General features: G+C 40.6%; 1 protein-coding gene and 1 long non-coding RNA gene across 6 annotated transcripts in view; both read left to right on the top strand.

The window, feature by feature from the left end:
- Positions 1 to 2,236, top strand: part of UACA (uveal autoantigen with coiled-coil domains and ankyrin repeats) — a 98,661-nt gene extending 96,425 nt beyond the window's left edge. For all 3 annotated transcript variants that reach the window (XM_003353467.5, XM_005659879.4, XM_084979566.1), the window contains one exon: positions 713 to 2,236. In XM_003353467.5, coding sequence (XP_003353515.3) covers positions 713 to 784 — 72 coding nt within the window. In that variant the 3' untranslated portion in view covers positions 785 to 2,236. The remainder of the gene's footprint in view (positions 1 to 712) is intronic.
- Positions 2,237 to 5,425: 3,189 nt separating this feature from the next.
- The window catches only part of LOC146406885 (uncharacterized), a 30,503-nt gene continuing 13,325 nt past the window's right edge, over positions 5,426 to 22,603 (top strand). The window contains exons 1-3 of one of the 3 annotated variants that reach the window (XR_014817596.1): positions 5,426 to 7,090; positions 13,928 to 14,029; positions 16,361 to 16,459. This is a non-coding gene — a long non-coding RNA (uncharacterized LOC146406885). Of the gene's footprint in view, positions 7,091 to 10,293; positions 14,030 to 16,360; positions 16,460 to 22,603 lie in introns of those variants that run through there. The other 2 variants (XR_014817597.1, XR_014817595.1) reach the window with 2 other exon arrangements.

Below are 22,603 nucleotides of genomic sequence, written 5' to 3'. Positions count from 1 at the left end.
AATTTTCTATGACATTAGGTGAAAAGGCAAGTTACAAAATAATATATATGATCATATCTATGTTAAAAATATAAATATGGGGATTTTTCATAATTACTTTGGTAATTAAGAAAAAAACTCAGCTGAAGCAAAAAAAAATTTCCTTGTAATTTACTTTGCTCATCTATAACTTACACTGCTCAATCATCAAACCATTATGTAAAAAGAGAAAGAGAAATTTGTCCCTCTGTTCTCTGATAATAAATGTTAAGAGCAACTGGTGTGCGATTTTTTTTTTTTTCCTTCTTAGTACCTCACCCGTGGCATATGGACATCCCTAGGCTAGGGGTCGAATCAGCCACAGCCACAGCCACAGCAATGCAAAATCTAAGCCACATCTGCAATCTACACCACAGCTCATGGAAATGCTGGCTCCTTAACCCATTGAGTGGGCCCAGGGATTGAACCCATGTCCTCATGGATACTAGTCTGCTTCCTTTCTGCTGCGCCGCTACGGGAACTCCCTGGTGTGCAGTTTTTAAATTGACTTTACTTCTATGTAGAGCTCTACTCTGTTTTCCAGTAAACTCTTTAGAATATCACTGCCATGGTGAGAATTTAGTATTTGGTGAATCACAACCAGTGAGGCCCTATTACAAAGGCTTTGCCTTTAGGATTTGTATGTAAAAGAGGATGACATAAAACATTTCTCTCCTTTCTTCCTTTTGCCAAGGGTCACATGGATGAAGATGTGCAGGCGGCCTTACTCCAGATCATACAGATGCGGCAGGGGCTTGTGTGCTAGCGTCAGCACCCACCAGCCGACCAGCTCTCCCTGTGGGTGCTGAGCATTCTGTGTGCAACTCCATGGCCTTTCCAGGCCTCACTGTGCGAGTATAATTAAAATAAAGTATATTTTGATCCATCAGTAGGTTTTTTTAATTAGGTGGTTATGTTACAGAGTTTTTCAGTATATGTTCAAATCTTATATTCTATATATGTTAATTTTACAATTAGACAAACAGGGTAACATTTTGCCTTGGGTTGGCTACCTAATTTTAAATGGTTGTGTCCCTAGTAAAACTGAAGCCATCTGAGTGAATCCGTGTAAAGAGGGGTTAGACCGAAATAATTATTTTTTTTTATTTTTAATTTTTTTTGTCTTTTTGACATTTCTTGGGCCGCTCCCGCAGCATATGGAGGTTCCCAGGCTAGGGGTCGAATCGGAGCTGTAGCCACCAGCCTATGCCAGAGCCACAGCAACGCGGAATCCAAGCCGCGTCTGCAACCTACACCACAGCTCACGGCAATGCCGGATCCTTAACCCACTGAGCAAAGCCAGGGATCGAACCCGCAACCTCATGGTTCCTAGTCGGATTCGTTAACCACTGCGCCATGACGGGAACTCCCCCGAAATAATTATTTAAAGGTTTCTTTCAGAGAAATTAACTGAGTTGAATCAAAACTCAATTAATGGATCAAAAGATCCTTCAGATCTTCAGTCAATCCATGAGACTTAATGCAGTTTCAAGGAATGCATAGTGACTTGGCTGGCCAAGTTGCATTTTTATTGAAGTAACTTAATGAATGCCTTTGAGTTCTTTTGGAGGTACAGATTTTTTTTTTATACTAGTAACTTTTATGCATTTTTAAATAAATTTCTTTTCACAAATGGTTTGTAGTGCTAAATTACATTTAGGCTAAGAACAGGCAAAGGTAGAACATATCAGGAATTTATAATAAAATTGCCTCATAATCTCTACAACAGTATCCAGATTTTCTCTTCTGGTAACTTTTCTTGCCTAAATGGTATACGAGATATATCTCAAAGTGTCAAAAGTTTTAGACTTTTTTTTAGTAATTACTCTGACATTTGCTACTATAGTAACCAAGCACTCATTATATATGCATCCTCCAAATGTTTTGTACTTATTTATAGGAAAATTGCACTAATGAGATTAATAATGTGAAATGCAGTTTTCTTGCAAAATTAGCATTAGAGAATTGATTTTAGAAGACAGATCTTTAAGGTACAAAAGTGCAATAAAATAGTAAACTATAGGAATATAGATAGCAAGAAAATAATAAAAGTGGACTTGTTTATAGTAAATATTGTAACCAACCATTTTTATTAACTATATCTATATCTCATTAAGGGAAAGTTTATATGTTTTGTTATTAATATTTTGTTTATGGTTCAGATTGAAAATTACTAATTTGACTGTTAGCAAATAAACTAAACAAGTGAACCATTTCAGCCAAGTTTTTTTTAATTGTAAAGTGTGTCTTAGAAATAATCTTTGAGCATCCTGAAGCAGATTTTTTATCTCATTTTTGTGAAATAACAAGGACAAAGGACCTTCAGAATAGCTTCTCCCACCAAATGATAAGCCATCTTGTTTCTTCAGCATGGAAACAACAGTGAAAAGTCAGAACTGGATTAATTTTTCTTTAGGTAGGTATACGCAGTTTACATAAGCAGTGCCTTTAATTTTTGTTTTTTTGGCCACACCGGCAACAAGTGGAAATTCCTCGGCCAGGGATCAAACCCATGCTGCAACTGCAACTTGTGCTACAACTGTGGCAACACCAGATCCTTAAGCCACTGTACCACATGGGAACTTCCTGGATTATTTAATTTTTATATTTAATGTTGTCATTCAGCATGAGTTTTATTCATGAGTTTTAGGTTACCAATTGAAGCTCTGGAGTGGAGAATATTCTTAACTGAATATTCACATTTCAGCATATTTTCCTCATTAGGGTTGGAAAGGAACCCCTATATATGTTTATATGTGTTTCCTTTTGTCTTCAACCATCAATAAAATGTTTTCAGTGGAATATTGTTTTGAATATCCTTGTAAAAGATTTGCGAGGTAAACTAGTTCACTTGCTATTTTTGGAGAATTTGGGGTAGAGAACAATGAGGTGCAAAGTACAGATGATGACATTCATTTTCAGTTAGCTATGTAGAGGGCAGTATCAAGTAACCTCCTCAAATTAATCTATTTTCTCATTCACTCACCTTTGGATGTCAGAGGCAGAGACTGTATGTATAACACTGAAGGCGGGAAGCTTTTTAGATAGTTAACAAGTGGAACATAGGCAATGGGTGATGCTGGTCTCTTTGCTGTTCTGTGTTCAGAAAGACTGTGAAGTCTGAACTTAGGCCAAGAGGAAGATCATTTGTTGTCAAAGATGTAAATGCTCTCTGAGAGAATCACTGAATTCTTATTGAAGTCCTTTGTTGAAAGCTTTATTACAATTCATCACTTAGTTTTTCTCTTATCACTCCTGGTTCATCAGAAAAGCTCATTCCTTTTGAAAGAAGGTCAATGTTATAAAGAACTATTAAAATAAAATCAAATATTAATGCAATGAACATCTTAAAATTTAATAATATGGTAACTGTGGTCACTAGCTACACCTTCACAGTTCTAAATTCCAGACAGATTTAGCTTAATCTTTCTTATAGCTTATTTTCTGTTTAAACGCTTTCTTTTGGTTGGTTTAAACCCTAACCAACATTGTGCTGTTTAAATTTTTTTCTGTTATTCTAAGTGCATGGAATCATTGCTGCTTTAAAAATCTTGCAGCTTTAGAACATGAGCACCTTTTTGCCCTAGTGTTACCAGCTTTCTTCTAACGAGGACCTAAAAATTGTTCTCATGCACAAGCTTCTTATCTACACGAGCTTCTTACCTACCTGAATGGTTCATGTTCTCAGTACATTTGTTTCCCTGCTTACACTAATGCCAAGTGGGAAATAGTAGTGATTACAAGCTTCTTTTAGTATTTGCTTCACCATGGTGGAGGAAAACTACTTCTTGCTGCCTCTTTTTTCCTTATCACTGGATTCTGCAACCTTGGGGTGATCTTTTTTCTTCTTACAGGTTCTGTGCTTCAAAGTAAATGGCAGTACCTCTGGCACCAAAATAAAGATTGAAAGAGGGTTGCCTATGATGGTTGTGCAAAATATAATTGCACATGTCTGGCAGGGGAAGGAGACCCTGGACCTTACTCCTGGCTGCTAAATGTTGTGAATAAATTTCAGAGAGGAAAACACAATTACGAATAATTTTCAGAAAGAGAAAAAAACAAGTGGCACCATAAAATATATGGTGTGCAAAATGGAAAATAGATATTTCAACTCCCATTTCATTCAATGATGTCCCCAACTAAGCTGGATCTAAGACTTTAAGACTTTTTGTTGGAAATTCTCTTCTTCCCTGTGTTTTGGTCTTAGCTGTTTCGAACGAGACTGTGTAGACTAGCCTCTCCAGGTAAATATTAACTTGCTTCTTATTATGGCTTCTGTTTCATACTGCATATATGGACCTTTGGCTCATGAGAGTCATGAATGTAGAGATTTAAAGAAAAAAAAAATTGCAGCAGAGAATGGCTTTCCAGTAAGACTCCCTGGGCAGTGAGAGCACTTGTGTTTAGCATAATTGGGCATATGGCATCACTTATGCATTGGAGGGCATTTTCATTATTTATGCCTGCATGCACAAACATTGATGATGAATGAATTCAACCAAAAAGGGAAGGTTACAAAAATGTCATATGTAAATGAAAAAGAGCCAAGACTAGTGAGGGTTGCTTCTCTAGATATCTATGTGTGTGTACACATGCATACACATAAATATGTATAAAGTAAAATAATAAAAGTGACATCAATAAAAACAATGCCCCTTATAATTATTTGGCATCAAATTGTACTTAATAGGCCCGATTTTATTTTATATTTTAACAGGTTTGCAATTTTTTTTTTTTTCAAGATAGCAGTCCTGAGAATATTCTGAATTCAGGAAAGAGTTTAGAGACGTTATTGCCTTCTTAATAATTTAGAGCTTCTATTGCTCTGCCAAGTCAGAAGATTAACATTTAATAGAAAAAAATTATATATCTATAATTCAGTCACGGCTATTAGATCAGATGGATTTTACATTAAGTGAAAAATATGTCGAGCATTTAAGGACCATTAAACTACAGGACTCTTTTATTGGGTTTTAAGGCCTCCGAGCCCGGGTCCTGCTGTGAAGGGTATTTATTTTACATATACAGAACACATTAAAGATGGGAAAAGGGCATACATTTTAAAAGAAAATAGGCCATGAAAAAGTATGATTTTCCACATTGTAAACAGCTACCATACAGATTCAGCCTTATTTTATAATAATTAGTTTTATGGTTCATTAAGTAGCTTTCTTTCAGGCTGGAAGAATATGGTAAAGGCCACTTTAAAAGCCGTACCTGCAGGAAATCCAAGTAGCTGGGTACCCTCTGTTGACATTTCACTTCTAGGAACTGCATTTGTAATAGTTTCCAGCTAGCTCTGTGTTGTAAGAATTTAAGTTTGAAAATACATTCTCCAGTGGTCCTTAAGGACTCTGAAAAAGACCCAGAGAGAGGTTACTTCTAATAGGTATCTACTTTTTTCTAGTGTTGCCCACATTATCAAAGAAGAACTGGAATTTGACTCCTGAGAAGTATCACTTGCCTACAGGAAAAATTCTACACCATCTGGAAGTCTGTGCCATCCCTTTTATTAAGTGCATGTAACATACTTGACATTGTCATGGTTAAAACATGACAAGGAATTTTAAATAATACAAACTTCCCCGACCTCCTCCTGTCCCATCCCCACCTCCAAAAATTAAGGAGGAATTTTACGTAAGAGTCTAAGAGCACATAGACTGAAGGGGGATGTAGGAATGGAATAAATATAATTTGTAACTTTTTTTCCCCCTATAATCTCCAAACAAACTTTGTGATTTTCTTTCTTGCTATTCTAGGCTTTTTTTAATTGCCTCTGACTAAAGTGGCACCTTATGGGCTGCTTCAGAAATTCTCTTTAGGATTTAAAATTGAAGCCGATTCATATTCAGAGTCTTCCTGCTAAAATCTGTTAAGCCAAAATAAAAATGACGGCTACTTAAAATTTTTTTCCTTCTTTGTTGTTGCTACAAAGATTGTCTCATAGGAGTTGCACGCTCCCATTTATGCACAATTAAAAACTCTTCTTTGTACAAACGAAGAGGGATGAACCATTGCGGGGCTGCCAGCATAAGTCCTAAGGATTGAAGTGTATACGCCTCAATCAAATAAAGAAAGGCTGCTCTCTTGAGCTTGGAGGCGTTTTTGTAAAAGTGAATTGTTCCAGTTGGCCTTAATCCCTAAGCAGTATAGCTCCTTTAAAGCCATCTTTATTCATTCACACCAGTTGACACTTTAAGAAATTCCCCCAGCTACTGTTCATCTAAGTCTAAATATATCTGTTAGAGTCGAATGCATTTAAGAGGATTTGCAATCTGTGATTATCCAACGTACTATTCATTGTCAATATTTTTGGTGTGCCATAGCCAATCTTGTTATTATAATGTACATAGCCACTTAATGGCAGCAAAGCCCGAATACATCACAGCTACCCGAGTAACCTGAAGGAGGGCTTGTCTACAACTCCGTGCTACCATTCTGGCACAGCTTGTTGTGTGGTTATGAACAGCAGAAGGAGTTCCTTAATACACTCTTGCTCTTCTTTCAGACCCTTTTGGGCAGTCTTGCCCTCCATGGAGAGCAGTTACCAGGACAACAGAGAATTTGAGGAAGATTTGATTGTGATCTGATGTCTAACCAGAATGAAGAGCTAGTGCCTTGAATGTACACTCTAGGTTCCCAAGCAAATGTCAATATCCATATTAATTGTTTTTGTCCTACCTCATTACAAAAATATTTTAAGGTGGTTTGTAGTTTTCTTCTTGATATGGGAGAAGGGAAGAGGGATGGTAAATACTAAAAGGATAGGAAAAACAAGCAGCAGGTTGGAATCCAGAACACATGTCATAAATAATATAATATTTGGCTTCCTTTTCTGGAACTGGCCTCAATTTGACTCAATTTTCTAGCAGCCAGTGCAAGGAAGTGAACATCACAGATGTGAGGCACAGCATCCCTTAGGAAGAACACATTTATTCCTGGTTCTGAAGCCGGCCAGCCTTCTCTCATGTGTCCAGCACATCATTTCAAACTGGATAAACATTCCCTTCAGGGCACATGCCCTGAGATAAACACGGTGCTCCTACCTAAGTGCTTCTATTGGACTTCATGGGTAAGAAACTTAAGCTATTGTTAAAATAACTTCTAAATTTTGGAATAATTAGCCTATGAAGTGACTTAATTAGAACAATAATAGTCCACATTTTGGGTCCATGAAGAATTTTTTTTTCCTTCACTTCTTTTTAAATTGAGGTATAGTTGATTAACAATATTGTGTTAGCTTCAGGTGTACAGCATGGCGAGTCAGTATTTTTGCAGGTTATATTCCATTATAGATTAGAACCAGTTATAACTCCCTGTGCTGTATAGTACATCCTTGCAGCTTATCTACTTTATACATAGTAGTTTGTATCTGTTAGTCCCATACCCCTAATTTGTCCCCTGCTCCCTGACCCTTGGTAGCCATAAGTTTTTTTTCTATGGGAGTCTGTTTTGTATGTAGATTCATGTGTGGTTTTTTTTTATGCCACACATAAGTGATATAGTATTTGTCTTTCTCTGTTTGACCTATTTCACTAAGCATAATATTCCCTATGTCCATCCACATTGCTGCAAATAGCGATATTTCATTCTTTTTTATGGCTGAGTAATATTCCTGTGTGTGAGTGTGTGTGTGTGTGTGTGTGAAAAACAAGCAGCAGCTTGGAGTCCAGAACACATATCACACACACACACACACACCTCATTAATCTAGTCATCTGTTGATGGGCACTTGAGCTGCTTCCAAATCATAGCTATTATAAATAGTGCTATTATGAAGGTGGGTGGTACATATATCTTTTTGAATTAGAGTTTTCATCTTTTCTGGATATATGCCTAAGATTAGGATTGCTGGGTCACATGGTAATTCTATTTTTAGCTTTTTACAGAACCTCCGTACTGTCTTCCATAGGGACTACACCAATTTACATTCCCACCAACTGTGTACGATGGTTCCCTTTTCACCACACCAACTCCAGCATTTGTAATTTGTAGACTTTTTGATGATGACCATTCTGACGGTGGCTTTCATCTTATTGGTTGACAGATTTTTAAGCAAATTTCTAAAGTATATGTCTGTCTCTGGTATTTTTTGCTTTCTTTTCTGCACCTTTTTTGCATTCATTACCTGTGTCTCTTCAGGCCTCTTACATTCTCACCTGACCCTAAATCCTCCATTTTTGTACCCCCTTATCTGGGCCTACCATGGGCTCTTAATATTCCTTCCTCTCCTCATCTCTATTCCAAGATAGGAAATGGTGGTGCTTTCTGAGGCTAGAATTTAAAAAGCAATATGACCAAATTAATTCATTTGTAAGTTATTAACATGTCAACTATTACAAATGAATTTTCACTTTTAAAAAGTATGTTTAACCCCCAATAATATATTAATTAGCAGAGAATCTTAGAGACATAATAAAATTAAGGGGAAAATCTGATTTTTTAAGGGGAGAGGAAGATAATTTGCAACATGTGGAGGTATCATGCCTGCTTGAATTATGCTCACCCCATCACCGTTTCCTCTAAACTACTGCTGCTTTTTACATTCCTACCTCCCTTTGTATTTTTGTTAAAATGTCTAAAATACTTTGTGTAGTGGCCATTTACTATTCTCTTGACCGCTATCATATGAACCACTTTTCTGTCTAGAGGATTCTCTGCTTTATGGGTCTGAATGAGATGAAGAGACACCTGCCCACTATAAAGGCTGAAAATGCCAAATGTTTGATTTTCTCTGACATCCTGGATGCGGGCACCTAACCCAGGCCTGATTATTTTGCCAACTGTGCCCCTTGACTTTGACTAGTGACAGTAAGAGGCAGAGGTAGCACTGGTCTCTCTGGTTGTAGGGACAGTTGGGTTTGCTCCAAGATCAAGCTCCTGGTGCAGAGATGGAAGTGGCCTAAATATTACCTTCTAATGCTTGATGGAATAACTGATGACTTCTCTCCAGACAGACTTTGGAATGTGATTTGGAAGATTTTTCTGTCCACTCCAGCCCAAGCCTGGTTTTCCACCTTCTCTGTAATTCAGTGAGCTATCCAGTGCATTCTGAGTAAATGCCCCATTTTCTTTAAACAGCCAGAATTTGTTTTTATTGCTTGAAATTAAAAACCAGGGCTGTTACAAAATTTTTTCCTTTATTTCCAAAACAAGATATATTCAATTTGAAAACTTTTAGAAAATACAGACAAGAAAAAGAAAAAAAATAATTCACACCAGCCCCCCAAACCTGGATGTAACCACGGTTAATGTTTTGTTGTTTCTTTGTCAGTACTAGTGTGGGCATCCATTCCAAGGAAGACTGTCCTGTAAAAGAGCAGTAGTACAAGATTTGGGGGCTACTTCCTTCTTTGTCCAGAAAATCCAATAAATAGGCTCCCTACCCTTGTTTTCAGAGCCTGAGGTTATGAGTGCTTAGTTGAATTGGACTATAACCCCTTTAATTTAAGATTAAATTTAAGAATCACCTCCAAAAGGATGTTAATTCTTTGCCATATAGGTTGTAATTTTTTCCCTCTTATTTTGTTATTTACCCTTTAACTTTTTTTTTTAAATCTCATTCACATGTTTAAATTTTGTCTTCAAATGTGTCAGTATTTTGCAGTTTCTGGCATTGATGTCATGCCTCAAATACTCTTTCCTAACATAGGGATCTATATTTTATCTAGTACTTTAATGATATTGCTGTTTATAGTAACCAAATAATCCATTTAGAATTTGTTTTATGGCATCACATGAGGTACAGATTCAGTTTGATTATTATCCATATTACTATCCAATTTGTCTAATTCAATTATCATTTTTCTTCGATGTAGTAAGCTTTGTTATTTCCACTCAAAAATGTATTAAATTCCTATTGGGGCCATTTAAAAAATCTTCCTTTTGTTCCATTGAGCTACCTCCTAACTCTGCTTCAAAATCTATGTAGTCTCTTAAGTTCCAAATCTTTCTGCAATTACCCTTGAAAAAATTGAAGATAATGTTAGATAAATAGGCAGGGATTTGGGGGGAACCTATTATTGGAAATTGCCATTATGAAAAACTCTGTTCTTTAATGTGGGTGGGGAATGGAAAGCTCTGGATAATGTAGAATTCTGGTAAAGAAGCAAGTGTATTGAAGTAATTTGACTTTGCCTTTGAGAGCTCACAGGGCCTGTCAAGACCTTATAGTATCTCAGCATCACCAGCAACACTACAAACACTAATTATCAGTATGCTCCAGATGTGCTGATGTGCTCATTAACAGAGCCTGAGAGAATATGCAATACAACAGGGTTGACTATATTTGCTTTTGAAATACTGGGAGTGAAGTGAGTGTTAGGGTCCTTGGAGACATGACAAGAAGCCCATCAGTTTGCTATGTAAATTACCACATCCACACTAAGCTGGTGAAGGTATGTCATGAGTTAGAACTATTGCGGAGTGATAACTAAGACAGTGGTAAAGAGTTAGTTGGTAATTCATAGAGCCATTTCCCAGGGGAGGGAAAATGTTCTTTCTGTCCTCCCAGGCTCCAAATAGCTTTCTGGCAGGGGATCCAAGAGAACCCACTTGGATTTTTACAGCACATCACAGAATATCACTGCTTGTGCATGGTCTTAATCTATAAAAGTTCCCCACATTGTGAGATTGGTTGTGTTGGAGGAGAGCCAATGAAAACCCACACATGAGCTGATAAATGAGGGAACCAGGGCATTTGTACTGCAATTCTTCCCCCGCTTTTCTGCATAAGGACCCTCTTCTATGCCAGCTGAACTTGGCCAACATCATTGCCTTCCTGTCTAGGCTTACGTGTCTCCTTGCTTTGTCCATCTTATTCCCACCACTTAAAATGATCTCTTACTCCATTTCTTCTTATTGTAATTCACCTAATTTCTCAAGGAATAATTCATATCCTGCTTTCATGAAGACATCCAGGGATTCCCTTTCAGAAGAGTTTTTCCTTTTATTCTAAACTCAAAGATGTTCATAAAACATTTCCTGAGTACTTGCCGTGTATCAGAAAGGCAATGTCCTGGCTATTGGGGAGTGTATTAGTTTCCTATGGCTGCCATAACAAGTTACCATAAATGCAGTGGCTTAAAACAATAGACATTCATACTCTCAGTTCTGGAAGCCAGAAGTTCAAAATCAGTTTTATTGGCTTTTAGCTCCTAAACCAAATTATAAGCTGCTAGACAGTAGAGGTGCTCAGAAATCTTTGTGTCTCTCCAACAATGACTGGCCCAGCCCAGACTCTTCCACTTGAATAAGTGAATATATGAATAAAATAGCAAATTGAAATGATCTAGAGAAAAAGAGATGCATGAGCAAATAAATGTACTTCAAGAATTCACCTTGGCTTACTACATAACCCATTTACATAATATTTTCAAAATGACAAAATTATGGCTTTGGAGAACAAATCAGTGGTTGCCAGGGAGGGGAGTGGGCGTGGCTATAAGGGATAGCACAAAGGCGATTTGTGGTGATGGAATCCTTCTGTATCTCAGTTGCAGTGGAGGTTAACAGTTTCAGGAATGTGATAACATGACCTAGAACTACACACACGCATTGTATCCATGCCAAGTTCCTGGTTTTGATACTTTACTATATTTATGTGAATTGTAACCATTGGAGGAAACTAGGTAAAGGAGAAGCAGAACCTCTCTCATGTCATTAAAACTTTCAGTAACTCTGTAGTTACTTAAAATTTAAAACTAGTCACCCCATTTCTCAGAAAAATAAGCAATGAGTGACAGAAATATATAAAGCAAGGAAAAGTAATATTGGGAAATTGAGGGTTAAGAAAAAGGTGAGGGTAATGTGCTCATAATCATAACTAAACTTGAGCTACAAAGTTCACTCTGAGCTTCCTAAAGTCCAAAGAAAAATGTGGCTCTGTTAGAGTTTCTCCTTTCCCCCTGAACCATTTCTCTAATCCAGAGGATAGCACCTTTAGAACCTAAGTGAATCAAAGAGAGTTTTCTGTTATTTTGTCTTATAGTGAAAACACTGAGCAGTGGCTCATATCAGTCTTTTCTATTCTGCATTTGGGTCAGGGTATATTCAAGAGCTTGATCTGCCCAATTTATGCCCTGGATATGATGGTCAACAGGAAAAGCCAGGGCCCATGATGGAAAAACCAGCATGGTAGAATTTTCCAAGTGCAGTGCCTGCTGAGCTTCTTCTAAAACGTCACTGTGTAGCAGAAGAGGTTAATATCTTGGGAGGAAAAATTAACTTTAAATCACATGAGGGGTGTTTTTTTTATAAATTAGTGGGCTCAGTTGGAAGTTGGGACTTATCTTCTATAGAAAGTCTTTTTGTCTTACTGGAATCTGCTTGTGTGTATAATCACATTAGATATTATGTATGGGCCCTACCAGGATGTATTAATGATGAGAAATTAGAAAATTTTGTTAAATGTACAGATGTAAGCAAGATTTTGTTCTGGCTCCTGGATATGTGCTTGATTATCAGTATATAAATAACTTTAATATCTAGACCTGAATGGAAAGAGAGATGCTTTGATTACTACAAAAGCACTTCTTGGTACAAAAGTTTTATGAGGTTCTACTCCTAGCATGATTGTTGCTTTGTCTTGGCAGTTGGACCAATTATGTTCTTTCTCTGAATTACGAATTTTAGCTTTGCTTTTTTCAATGCTAGGTTTAATTGAGATGTATGTGTGCTTCCATGCATGTCCACAAATCCCTCACCACTGGTGTTAAGGAGTCAGTTCTTGCTTATGTATATTAATAATGGGAGGAAAAAATGCAGGGAAAAATCAAGCCACTGTGGATTTAAGAGCTCCCCTCTGGTGTCTACAATGGTGGCTGGAAGATGAGCCATGTGAAAGAAGGAGAGGTTAAAGTTAGAGAGCTCAAGGGGTTCACCAAGGAAGTAACAAATTGATGCTGGAAGCAGACTCATTCAAAAAGGGGTCCAGAATTGCTAAAAGTGGCTAATCCTTTCACTTCAGCCCACCATGTGCCCAGAACTCTGTTAGCGAATGGCCCTACTTTCTGGGTCATTAGTCCAAAAGTTAGAATGAGACTCTGCTACTTCCCCTTAGGAATTATTTATATAATGTCAACCAAGGGTTTTAGTTACAAGAACAGCTGTCTAATTTAAGAAGAAAGGTAATTTATTAAAAAAATTAGGAATCTCATGGAGTCACTGGAAAGATGGAAAGACAAAATTTGAAGGCTGTGTAGACAGACCATGTTGTAGAATTGGTTCAGTGGCAGTGCTACTGTGATTATTGCTCAGTGCCAGATTCCAGGCAAGTTTGCAGCCTGGCTGCCCCTAACAGGGCTAATTGTGAGGGAGGCCGGGAAAGTGAGTTGGGCACTGCCTCATACTAAGACTCCTACGGTGGGAGTTTCCCAGTTATAGAAATGGTTTCAAATTCTGGGAAGCCAAAAATCAAACCAACAAAATACAAATGAATATCCAGCAACTTCCCTCTGGTTTCTGATACTCTAAAACCCTATTGCAACATAATAAGGAAATTTCCCCCCCAAATTCAAGTCTTGTAAAACATGGGGTGAATTATTGTGAAATAAATGAAATAACTGGGTGAGACAGCAGAGCTAGCTGGATGGCAGTTCTGAGAGTCTCAGTGCTTGATTCAATTGCGGCCAGGTCCCAGTTGCCATATGGTGCCATTTGGGGCATCTGTCAGCTCCAGTTTAAGTATCAAAGGAATGATTCTGGATTCTGCAGCTGAAAGGGGTTCCAGAACTGTTACAGTGATTCTAAAACTCTTCTATTTAGTTGGTTCCCATCTAATTGTCCTGATCTGGAGAGAAAAACAGTGATGCAGCCATATACCCTCTATTGCTCTACTTTACATATGGGATTGCTTGCTGTTTTCCTGCGCAGCTTCATCCTCCTTTCATATTCCTCCTTCCTGCTACAGAAGTAGAAGATAATAAATTAAGCCCACCCCAATCTGAGAACAGAGGTTGGACAGAGACTGAGACAGTTACCGATGGTGCTATATTCAAGTCTGCATTAAGAGGTAGTGTGTTGTGGCGGGATTTTACCATATCAATAATATTCCTTATTTTTCATATTTTTGCTTCAAAAACAAAATACAACTTCCTCCATGCTAATCCTCATATAATGAAAAATGCACTCATCCATTTCTCATAAGGAGTCGACCCAATGTCTCGTGAGAACTGAAATCAGTTTTTAGTCCAAGGCCAGGGTCTCAGGGGATGTCCTTGTCTTCTAGTTCTGTCACATTCTTTCTCACAATTTTGTGATCTAACCAGGAAACTATATTGTAAAGTTAATTACCCCAAGAGTGAGGGGTAATAACCAGAAAGACAAAAATTAGTTAAAACCAAGAAATGTATAAATGGAATAGACGAAAATATGGGTAGATGCTCGAGTCTTAGGTTTTGCAACTGGACCCAAGGTCAGAATTGGTAGAGCCTACCAATACTTAAGGGCCCTGCCCCTTCAACCTTTAAAATCCCCTCACCTTTAGCCGGAACCTCAACTGGATTATTTAACCAGGGAGGATGACCCAAATCTTCATTTCTGAGGGGTCTGAACACTTGATGACACCTTTTCTGTGGAATGCTTCTCAGTGGTGTGCTGAATATATCTTGTACTGGCTTGTGAGAGTAGATTAATACACTTTCAACAATGTTTTGGACATTTGTTAAAAACAGCCATTATTAAAAATTATGTAAACTCAGGGAGTTCCCACTGTGGCTCAGTGGTAATGAACCCAAGTAGTATCCATAAGGACATGGGTTCGACCCCTAGCCTCGCTCAGTGGGTTAAGGATCTGGCTTTGCCCTGAGCTTTGGTGTAGATATAACTCAGGTCTCATGTTGCCGTGGCTGTGGTGTAGGCCAGCAGCTGCAGCTCTGATTCGACTCCTAGCTGGGAACTTCCATATGCTGTGGGTGTGGCCCTAAAAAGCATATATATATATTCACAATTAAATGCATTATATTTTAAAATGTAATAAATACCCCAAAATTATCACTTCCTAATTATTTTACCATTATCCATCTTTTTGAGATTATTTGTTTCTTTTATGTGTATGATAGAAAAACTGCTGCTACAGTCTGCTACTGTTGATCTTATCCCAACTGCAGTTTCATAATTCAGTAATGTCATATTGATAGCTTGAAATTGGCCACTGTAGGAGTCTTTCAGGAAATTGGCAAAGACTATAATTCAGGGTCACTGACTTAAAGTTTTATTCATTTTTACCACTGATCACTGCAGTGTAAGAGAAGTCCCAGGGGATCTTCCAGGTTCCATCTGTGTGCTTCTCTTCCTGAACTGTTCAGTAGCGATGCTACAACACCGCTGTAGCATGAGGAAATAAAATGGCCAAGGTTTTGAAATGGTCAAGTATTTGAAGCCATTGTTTTCAATCCTGATGGAAGCATTCTTCTCACAAGACTGAAACCTATAAACAAAAAGAACCCTGAGTTACAGGGATGGGAAGCAAAAATGTTGTGAGTCATTAGGTTTGAAAGTGATAAGTGAGCACCTCCACATCCACTGCTTGGTTCCTGGCCCTGGGCATGGGCTGCTGGTTCAAGGCATAGATCACATAGATCAACACCCTAACCTCAAAGGTATGGTCTCTCTGATGGCACTGTAACTTGAGTTTTCCATAGGTGACTACACACTTCTATAAGGCCAGCCACCTCTGAGTGGTTTGATACATGGTAAAAACTTTGAATGTGGTCCATCAACCAATTTCCTAATTCTGCAGAAAAATGAGTTCCTTAGAAGCAAGGTTGTCTTTGATACCAAGTCTATGTAGAAGGTGAGTCCACAGATGGTTTTGCTGGCAGAGGCATAATGGGCATGGAAAGTGGATCTAAATGTGACCCACTAGGGTGCCTTCTCCCTAGGGTGCTGTATGAAGTCTCAGGTCGGTCCCTGTTGGCAGGTTAAGTCCATGAGACCAGAGCTTTTCAGTCTTTCCTTCAGCTGGTCATCCATCACCTTTAGAAGGAACCTCCCACTTTAGAGTCCTTGAATTCTTAGGCTTTTCATATTATTCTCTGACAGTGGCTCCCATGGCCTTCAGATTGAAATCCAAGTTCCTTAGCACAGTTGTTTGTATTGGGAGCCCCACCTACCTCTCCAGCTTCATGTCTCACACACCCTTTTCTGACGAACCTCAGCTCTGGCTGGACTAAGCTATGTGCCACATTGCATATGCTTTTTTCCCCAGCCCCCATCACAATCACCCCCACCCCCGCCACCTCCCGTGCTTTTGTACTTGCTCTTCCTGTCTGACAGACACATAACTTTCACGTGTCCTCTGTCTTGGCCTTTTAAGAATGCTCTCTTGCTTCTTTTCCCCAAGGAAAATGGAGCCTTTCCCTTAAGTGATTGTGGACCACCCCTGCAGACCATACCTTACAACTGGCCTGGAGGAAGGAAGTGTGTGTTGAATGAATAACAAGTAAGTGTTGAAGCTGCTGTGGCTTATGTGAGTGCAGACAGTGCAGTGACAGCAACAGAGTATCATGGGGCCGATGGGAAGGTGGGGTGGGGCCTGTGGGCTCTGCCTGCCCAGGTCAGGGACAGTGGACGCCACTGTGCCCTCACCCCCTCAAGGATTGTCCTGGTTCATGAGACCAGATGCTGCTTCACTGTGCCAAGGCCTGGCAGCAGTGAAAAGCCAGCCTCAGGTTTGGCTAGGACCTGCCTCAGGGAGCTACCCCGCACCTCACTTGGGATTTGAAGGCCTCTCGATGACTCCAGGGAACTAGCTGCATAATGAAGGTTCACAAGTAAACGCAGTGCTCACACCTCCCACAGCTGGTGTGGGTGTTCAATCTCTCTGCAGTCACTTAAGAAGTGTGTGTAATGAGCTTGTGTGGGTAGCAAAAAATTTTGGAAGCATAAGGGATCCCATCTTTTCTTGAATATTACCAGTCCCCCAGTCCATTTCATTGGAGGACAACTCCTGTTACAAAGCTTTTTCCTTATTTTAATCTGAAATCTGCATTCCTATGACATCCTCTGTTGGTCCTGAGCCAAAAACCAGTAAAGGTGACTGGAAATGGCATTACCTTTTTTTTTTTTTTTTTTTTTGACAGCCCACATTCTATTACTGATTCTTATTGAGCTTATTACCAAGAAAAGCCTCTAGGACTGTTTTCAGATGCAATTATATCAGGTCTCTCATAGTGTCACTGTGCAGGTAACTGAGAACAAATAAGTATGGCGCTTTACAATTAAACCTATTAAGGAGTTCCCATCATGGTGCAACAGAAACAAATCTGACTAGGAACCATGAGGTTGTGGGTTTTATCCCTGGCCTCTCTCAGTGGGTTAAGGATCTGGCATTTCTGTGACTGTGGTGTAGGTCGCAGACATGGCTTGGATCCTAAGTTGCTGTGGCTGTGGTGTAGGCTGGCAGTTGTAGCTCCAATTAGACCCCTAGCCTGGGAATCTCCATATGCCACTGGTACGGCCCTAAAAAGCAAACCAACCAACAAACAAAAACCTTTTAAATGTTATGTCAGTTTAGGCCTGTCCTTTCCCACTATGCCCAGCATTAGGCCAGGAAGCTTGAGATGTTACAAGTGGACAGGAGATGGCAGGAGAGAGCCAGGAACTACCACCATGGCCTCCAGGACTGTGAAGATGTGGAGTTCTAGACACTAGCTGGTAGAAGGAAAGCAGGCAACTGGGGCAGATCTGGTCCTTGGGGTGAGGGACAGGGAGAGGGGTGAAGTTGCATTTAACCTGGAGCAAGGTAACTAGGAGAATTTGCAGATACTGAGCACAGACGGGCCAGAGTGGGGAGCAGAATTGGGTGGCTGGGGAAGGACTCCTGAACCCCACATGGAACATACAGACTTAGGTGTCAGCCCTCAGACCCAGAAACAATCTAAAGAGGCATCAAGAGGGGCATGGGCAAATAAATCATGTAACCTCCATGTGATGGAATATTCTGCCTTGATTTATAAAAGGTGTTTCCAAAGAGTTTTAATGACAGAAAGATGTTTTTAGATTGAAACTTAAATCCTCCTACTGATCCCAATTATGTAGTAAAGATCTGTGGATTATATGTATGTACCCCAGGTATACGTATGAATGAATGAATATTCTGAACCTTCCTTTGTATTGAGAAAGAAATCACTCAAAAAGTTAACACTGCTTGTTTCCAAATCTGCCTCAGAGAGCATATGTCTCTTTTATAATTAGAAATTATAGTAAAAGTTATCTGAGTTTCCGGTTTCCAAGAATTGGCGCACAAGGAATAAAACAATAGAATCCTGGCTTAATACTTAGATTTCTGAACCGATTCTTTTTAAGGCAGGCATCCATCATCCAAGTGATTTGTGCTTTCATTTGTCCATCAGCTATTTACCTAACACTTAGCATGGGCCAGGCACTCTGCTGGTAAGGATGAATACAAAGGTGAAGAGACCCTTATTGTGCTGTTAGTTGCTGCTATGATAATACTCTCATAAATGCTTGTACAACACACAATTAGGAACAGAATTTATTGGGAGAAACACACAAATTAAAGATCAGCAAGAAGAGATATGAGGTCCCCATCTTTTCAGCATCCCATAGAGAGGCATGCTGGGCTCGTTGTCCCATGGAAGGACCCTAGAGGAGTTGTCCAGGAAAGCACTCGCCTTTCACTGTGGGGACCTGGGGGCCCGTAGGAGTTCTAGGCGGGACAGACCCTCATGCTGGAGCAAAGGAGCTCCTGGTCCCATAGGAATCTAGAAGAGGAGGTCCTGACAACCCAGAGCCAGCCACTGAGATCATTTTCACATGATCCTCATTGCCCCCAGGCACTGTCTTTGTTCTTACAAAGCTCATAGCATCTCAGGAAGAACAATATGTCTCCAGAAAACCACAGTCCACTGGCAGTTTTAGGTCTAACCACCATAGAGCTGCGCAGATTCTCCCACGGCCCATCATTTTAGCTGCCCAAGATTTTTTGAATTGTGTCATCCCAAATTTGCTGTTCCTCACAGCTTTGTGTCATCAGCACAGTGTCTTCATCCCAATGGCCCAAGGAGCCAGCCTCTCCGCAGGCCACCAGGAGGGTCCCAGGACTGGCTGGATCTGTGAGTGCTCTGCCCCATAAGCAAGGTGTGAATATTCCCAGAGATGCCGTCAACTCATCTGCCCCTTCCTTAGCCCTGTGGGAATCCAGTTCCTCCCAGGCTTCGTACCTTTCCCAGCTAGCCCCATGTGAGCAAACTGTCTTCAGCCCTGTAACCTCCATCCTTCCTTTCTCCATGCCCATTGCCAATCCGCCAGTTCAGCCCTCCTTTGTTTGCAGCCTGAACAACCACCATGGTCTCCTAGATGGTCCCCTGGCTTCTATTTCTTCCTCCTCCTACCCACTTTTCATTCTAGAACCACATCATCTTTGGAGTAGACATCTTACTGGGGTATCATTCAGCAATAAAAAGGAACAGACTTCTGACTCATATCCCCATGTGATGAACCTTGAAACATGGTGCTGAGCTAACGGAGCCAGAGGCAAAAGATTGCACATATTGTATGAGTCCATTTATATGAAATATCTAGAAATGGCAAATGTATAGAGACCTTAAGCAGATTGGTGATTGCCTGGGGCTGTGAGCAGGAATAGGCACTGATTACAAATGCTCACATGGGACTCTGAGGTGACAGAAATATCTTAAAACTGGATTGTTATAATGGTTACACAACTTTGTAAATTTACTGAAAACTATTGAATTGTACACTTGAAAGAAAGGGAGGGATTGATGAGGGTGGATACGGGCAGAGGGATCTGGTGTCCTCTAAAAGGTTCCTATGTATTCTGCTGGGATTATGGTGAGATCATTCTAGTGGCTTTATGAATGAAATTAATGTTATAGTAATTCTTTACATGAGAGAAAGTTTTTTTAAACCAAAAAGATAATGAATATATTCTTATCTTAACTGATCTTATTGATCTGACCATGTTACCATCTGCCTAACAGTTACTTTCCTAATCCTATGCCTGTAAGGCAGAGTCAGGGGCCTCACCATGGTCCCTCCCACCCAGTGTCCTCTGTTCTTCCTTAAGGACTTGCACTGCAGTCATACTGGATGACTTGTGGTGTCCATAACACACCAGGCACATGTAATGCCTCTGGTCACTACTCATCCCCACTTTATGTCCTGACCAAGCTTCCATTCATCTTTCAAAGCCCAGGTCACACAGCACCTTTGCTTAGAGGGATTGGTGGGATTTTTTTTTATCTCTGTTCTCACATTCCCTTCAGTAAAGCACATTTCATTCTGTAATACAGCCACCTGCCTCTCTCTCTTATACTGCAGTGTGAGCTCTTAAAGGGAGAGACTGCATCTCAGTTATATGCGCATCCCCAGGGCACAAAGTGCATGCTCAGTAATTCCCCGTTCATTCACCAGTCGTCCACCTAGAATTGGGTTTCATAGCCTTGGTACCACTGACATGTTGGAACAGATAATTATTTGTTGTTGGCTCTGTATGGTGCACAGCAGGAAGTTTAGCAGCATCCCTGGCCTCTGACCACTGGATGTTAATAGCACCACACACACACTCCAGTTGTGACAACCTAATGTGGTCCCCAGGCCTTGCAGATGTCCTGGGGACAGAACCGCTAGGAGCCTTCTCTATAACAAGCCCTGTGCTTAGGATCACCAGTGCATCTCTAGGAAAATGTGCTAGGACTAAGGACAGAGTCCTGCAGCCCACCTGCAGTTCCTGTTTGCCAGCTGCCCTCAAGACAGAGGTTGTTGGTCAGCTGGGGAGCCAAAGCCCAGCCTCACTGGGTCTACCAGCCCCACAACCCCATCATGCCCCAAAGTTTGCCAGGATTTTAGTTGTCTGTTGATTTCCCTTAACTTTGTTTCACCTTTTAGGTTCTAAAACCTTGGCCTTAATAAGAAAGACAGGAGTGAAATGGGAGTTCTGCTTTTTCAGTGTCACCCATGAACAGCCCATTTTTCTGCAAATAAGCACCAGCTTGTCTCTTTCTCCTCCTCTGGTTCCTTTGGAATTGCTTTCACAAAGCCCCCTCTATTTTCCTGGGGATTGGCTATTTGCAAGCTGAAGTGCCTTCTCCCAACATTCACAGACTGGGGTGAAGCCTCTGTTCTTTCCCTGACACACTCCTTCTTTTGCTCCTTTTTGTCCCTTTAAACACCTGCCCCAGGGGTATCCTGGGAAGTCACAGTGCTTCTTTACTTGCCTCTGAGGAATGGGTTATTTGAACAATTTCAGAATTTATAAAGGTCTCCCATTCTTCTTGAGATGTCTTCCTGTTTCTAGCATTTCTAGCTCTGCTTGTCCTGAAATCTACTTCCTAAAGTCTATAAATAACACTTATTTTAATATTAAATATTTAGATCCTAGTAGAGGCAGATTCAAACATAGACTGTCTGACTCCAAACCCAGAGTGGGATTTGCCATTTACTATGACTACATCTCTAGTTTTCCAGATTTACTTTCTCAGTTACCACATTATCTTGGTTTGAGTCCCTTCAGACACAGATGTGGGAGAAGAACTTGAGTGTAGGTCATTTTTTGGAAAGTGATCCCAGGAGACATGGGTAAGGAAGTGGAGAGGTGAGGCAAGAAAGGAAGGGGCCTTGGGTAAGTCGCTTAAATCCTCTAAGCCTCTGTTACCTAACCTGAAAAACAAGGATAATGGTCCCTGAAGAGTGCTGGACAGGGGTTAGTGCTCAAGAAGTGATGGGCAGCTCTCTGGCATGTGGGCTGGCAGCATTTCTCTAAGGTGGGAGGACGATTGAGTGTGGGGAAAAGTTGAGGACTTTGCCAAAGTGGAAAAGCCCAGTGAGGAGTAGAGATGTAGACATTGTCTTGAAGAGGAGTGGTGCCCTCCACAGCTTGTCCACCATTGCTGGGTGTCCTCCGGGCTCCCATCACCTTGGATCAACTTCACACCTGAGGTGGTGTGCTCACCCTTCTGGGCTGTGGAGGCACAGTCTGTAGGGCAGGCCCATTTCCCAGAGCAGCAATTCCTCCTCCCTTGAGGGCATTCATCACCCAAGGCCAGTCTTAGGACTTCAGGTGCAGCCCTCTTTTTCCTTCCTCCTGTCACCCCTCTAGCTATCAGTTCAGCACTGTAACCCAGAGAACATGTGACTGAGCCCCTGTGATGTACTGAACACATAGCTCTGCTTGATGCTCTCCTCTCCTCATTGGGGTGCAGTGAATATGGGCTGGCCCCAGTGGGCTTGCCATCTCTTTGGGGACACACAAATGTTGTGGGTACCTACGCCTGTACCTGTGTACAAGGGTGGGTTTGGGGCCTGGAAAGCTGTGAGCACAAATGCTTAGCTAAAGCATGAGCCGAGTGTGGGCTGAGGGGGAATGAAGGAGGCAGAAAAGGGAGACACAGGGCCCAGAATAAGGTAGATGGAACAGAGACAAGACAGTGTTTAAAACTCCTGAGGGTTGGGGGGAATGTAAAGGGGAGAAGTGGCCAGAGCCATGGCCAGGCCATGTGCTAGGCAAAGCCACGCTGGGCCTGGGAAGCCATGTTAAAAAGCCAGGGTTTGATCTTGAGGTTGTGGGGATCAGGGAAGAACTTTAAGCAGGAGTCTCAGGGGC

Source organism: Sus scrofa, chromosome 1, assembly GCF_054392235.1.
Source record: "Sus scrofa isolate SSC_HxYL_T2T_F1_AM1 chromosome 1, Sscrofa_HxYL_maternal_Yorkshire_Landrace_v2.0, whole genome shotgun sequence".
NCBI classification, from domain to species: Eukaryota; Metazoa; Chordata; class Mammalia; order Artiodactyla; family Suidae; genus Sus; species Sus scrofa.
This window is presented reverse-complemented; position numbering and strand designations above follow the sequence as displayed.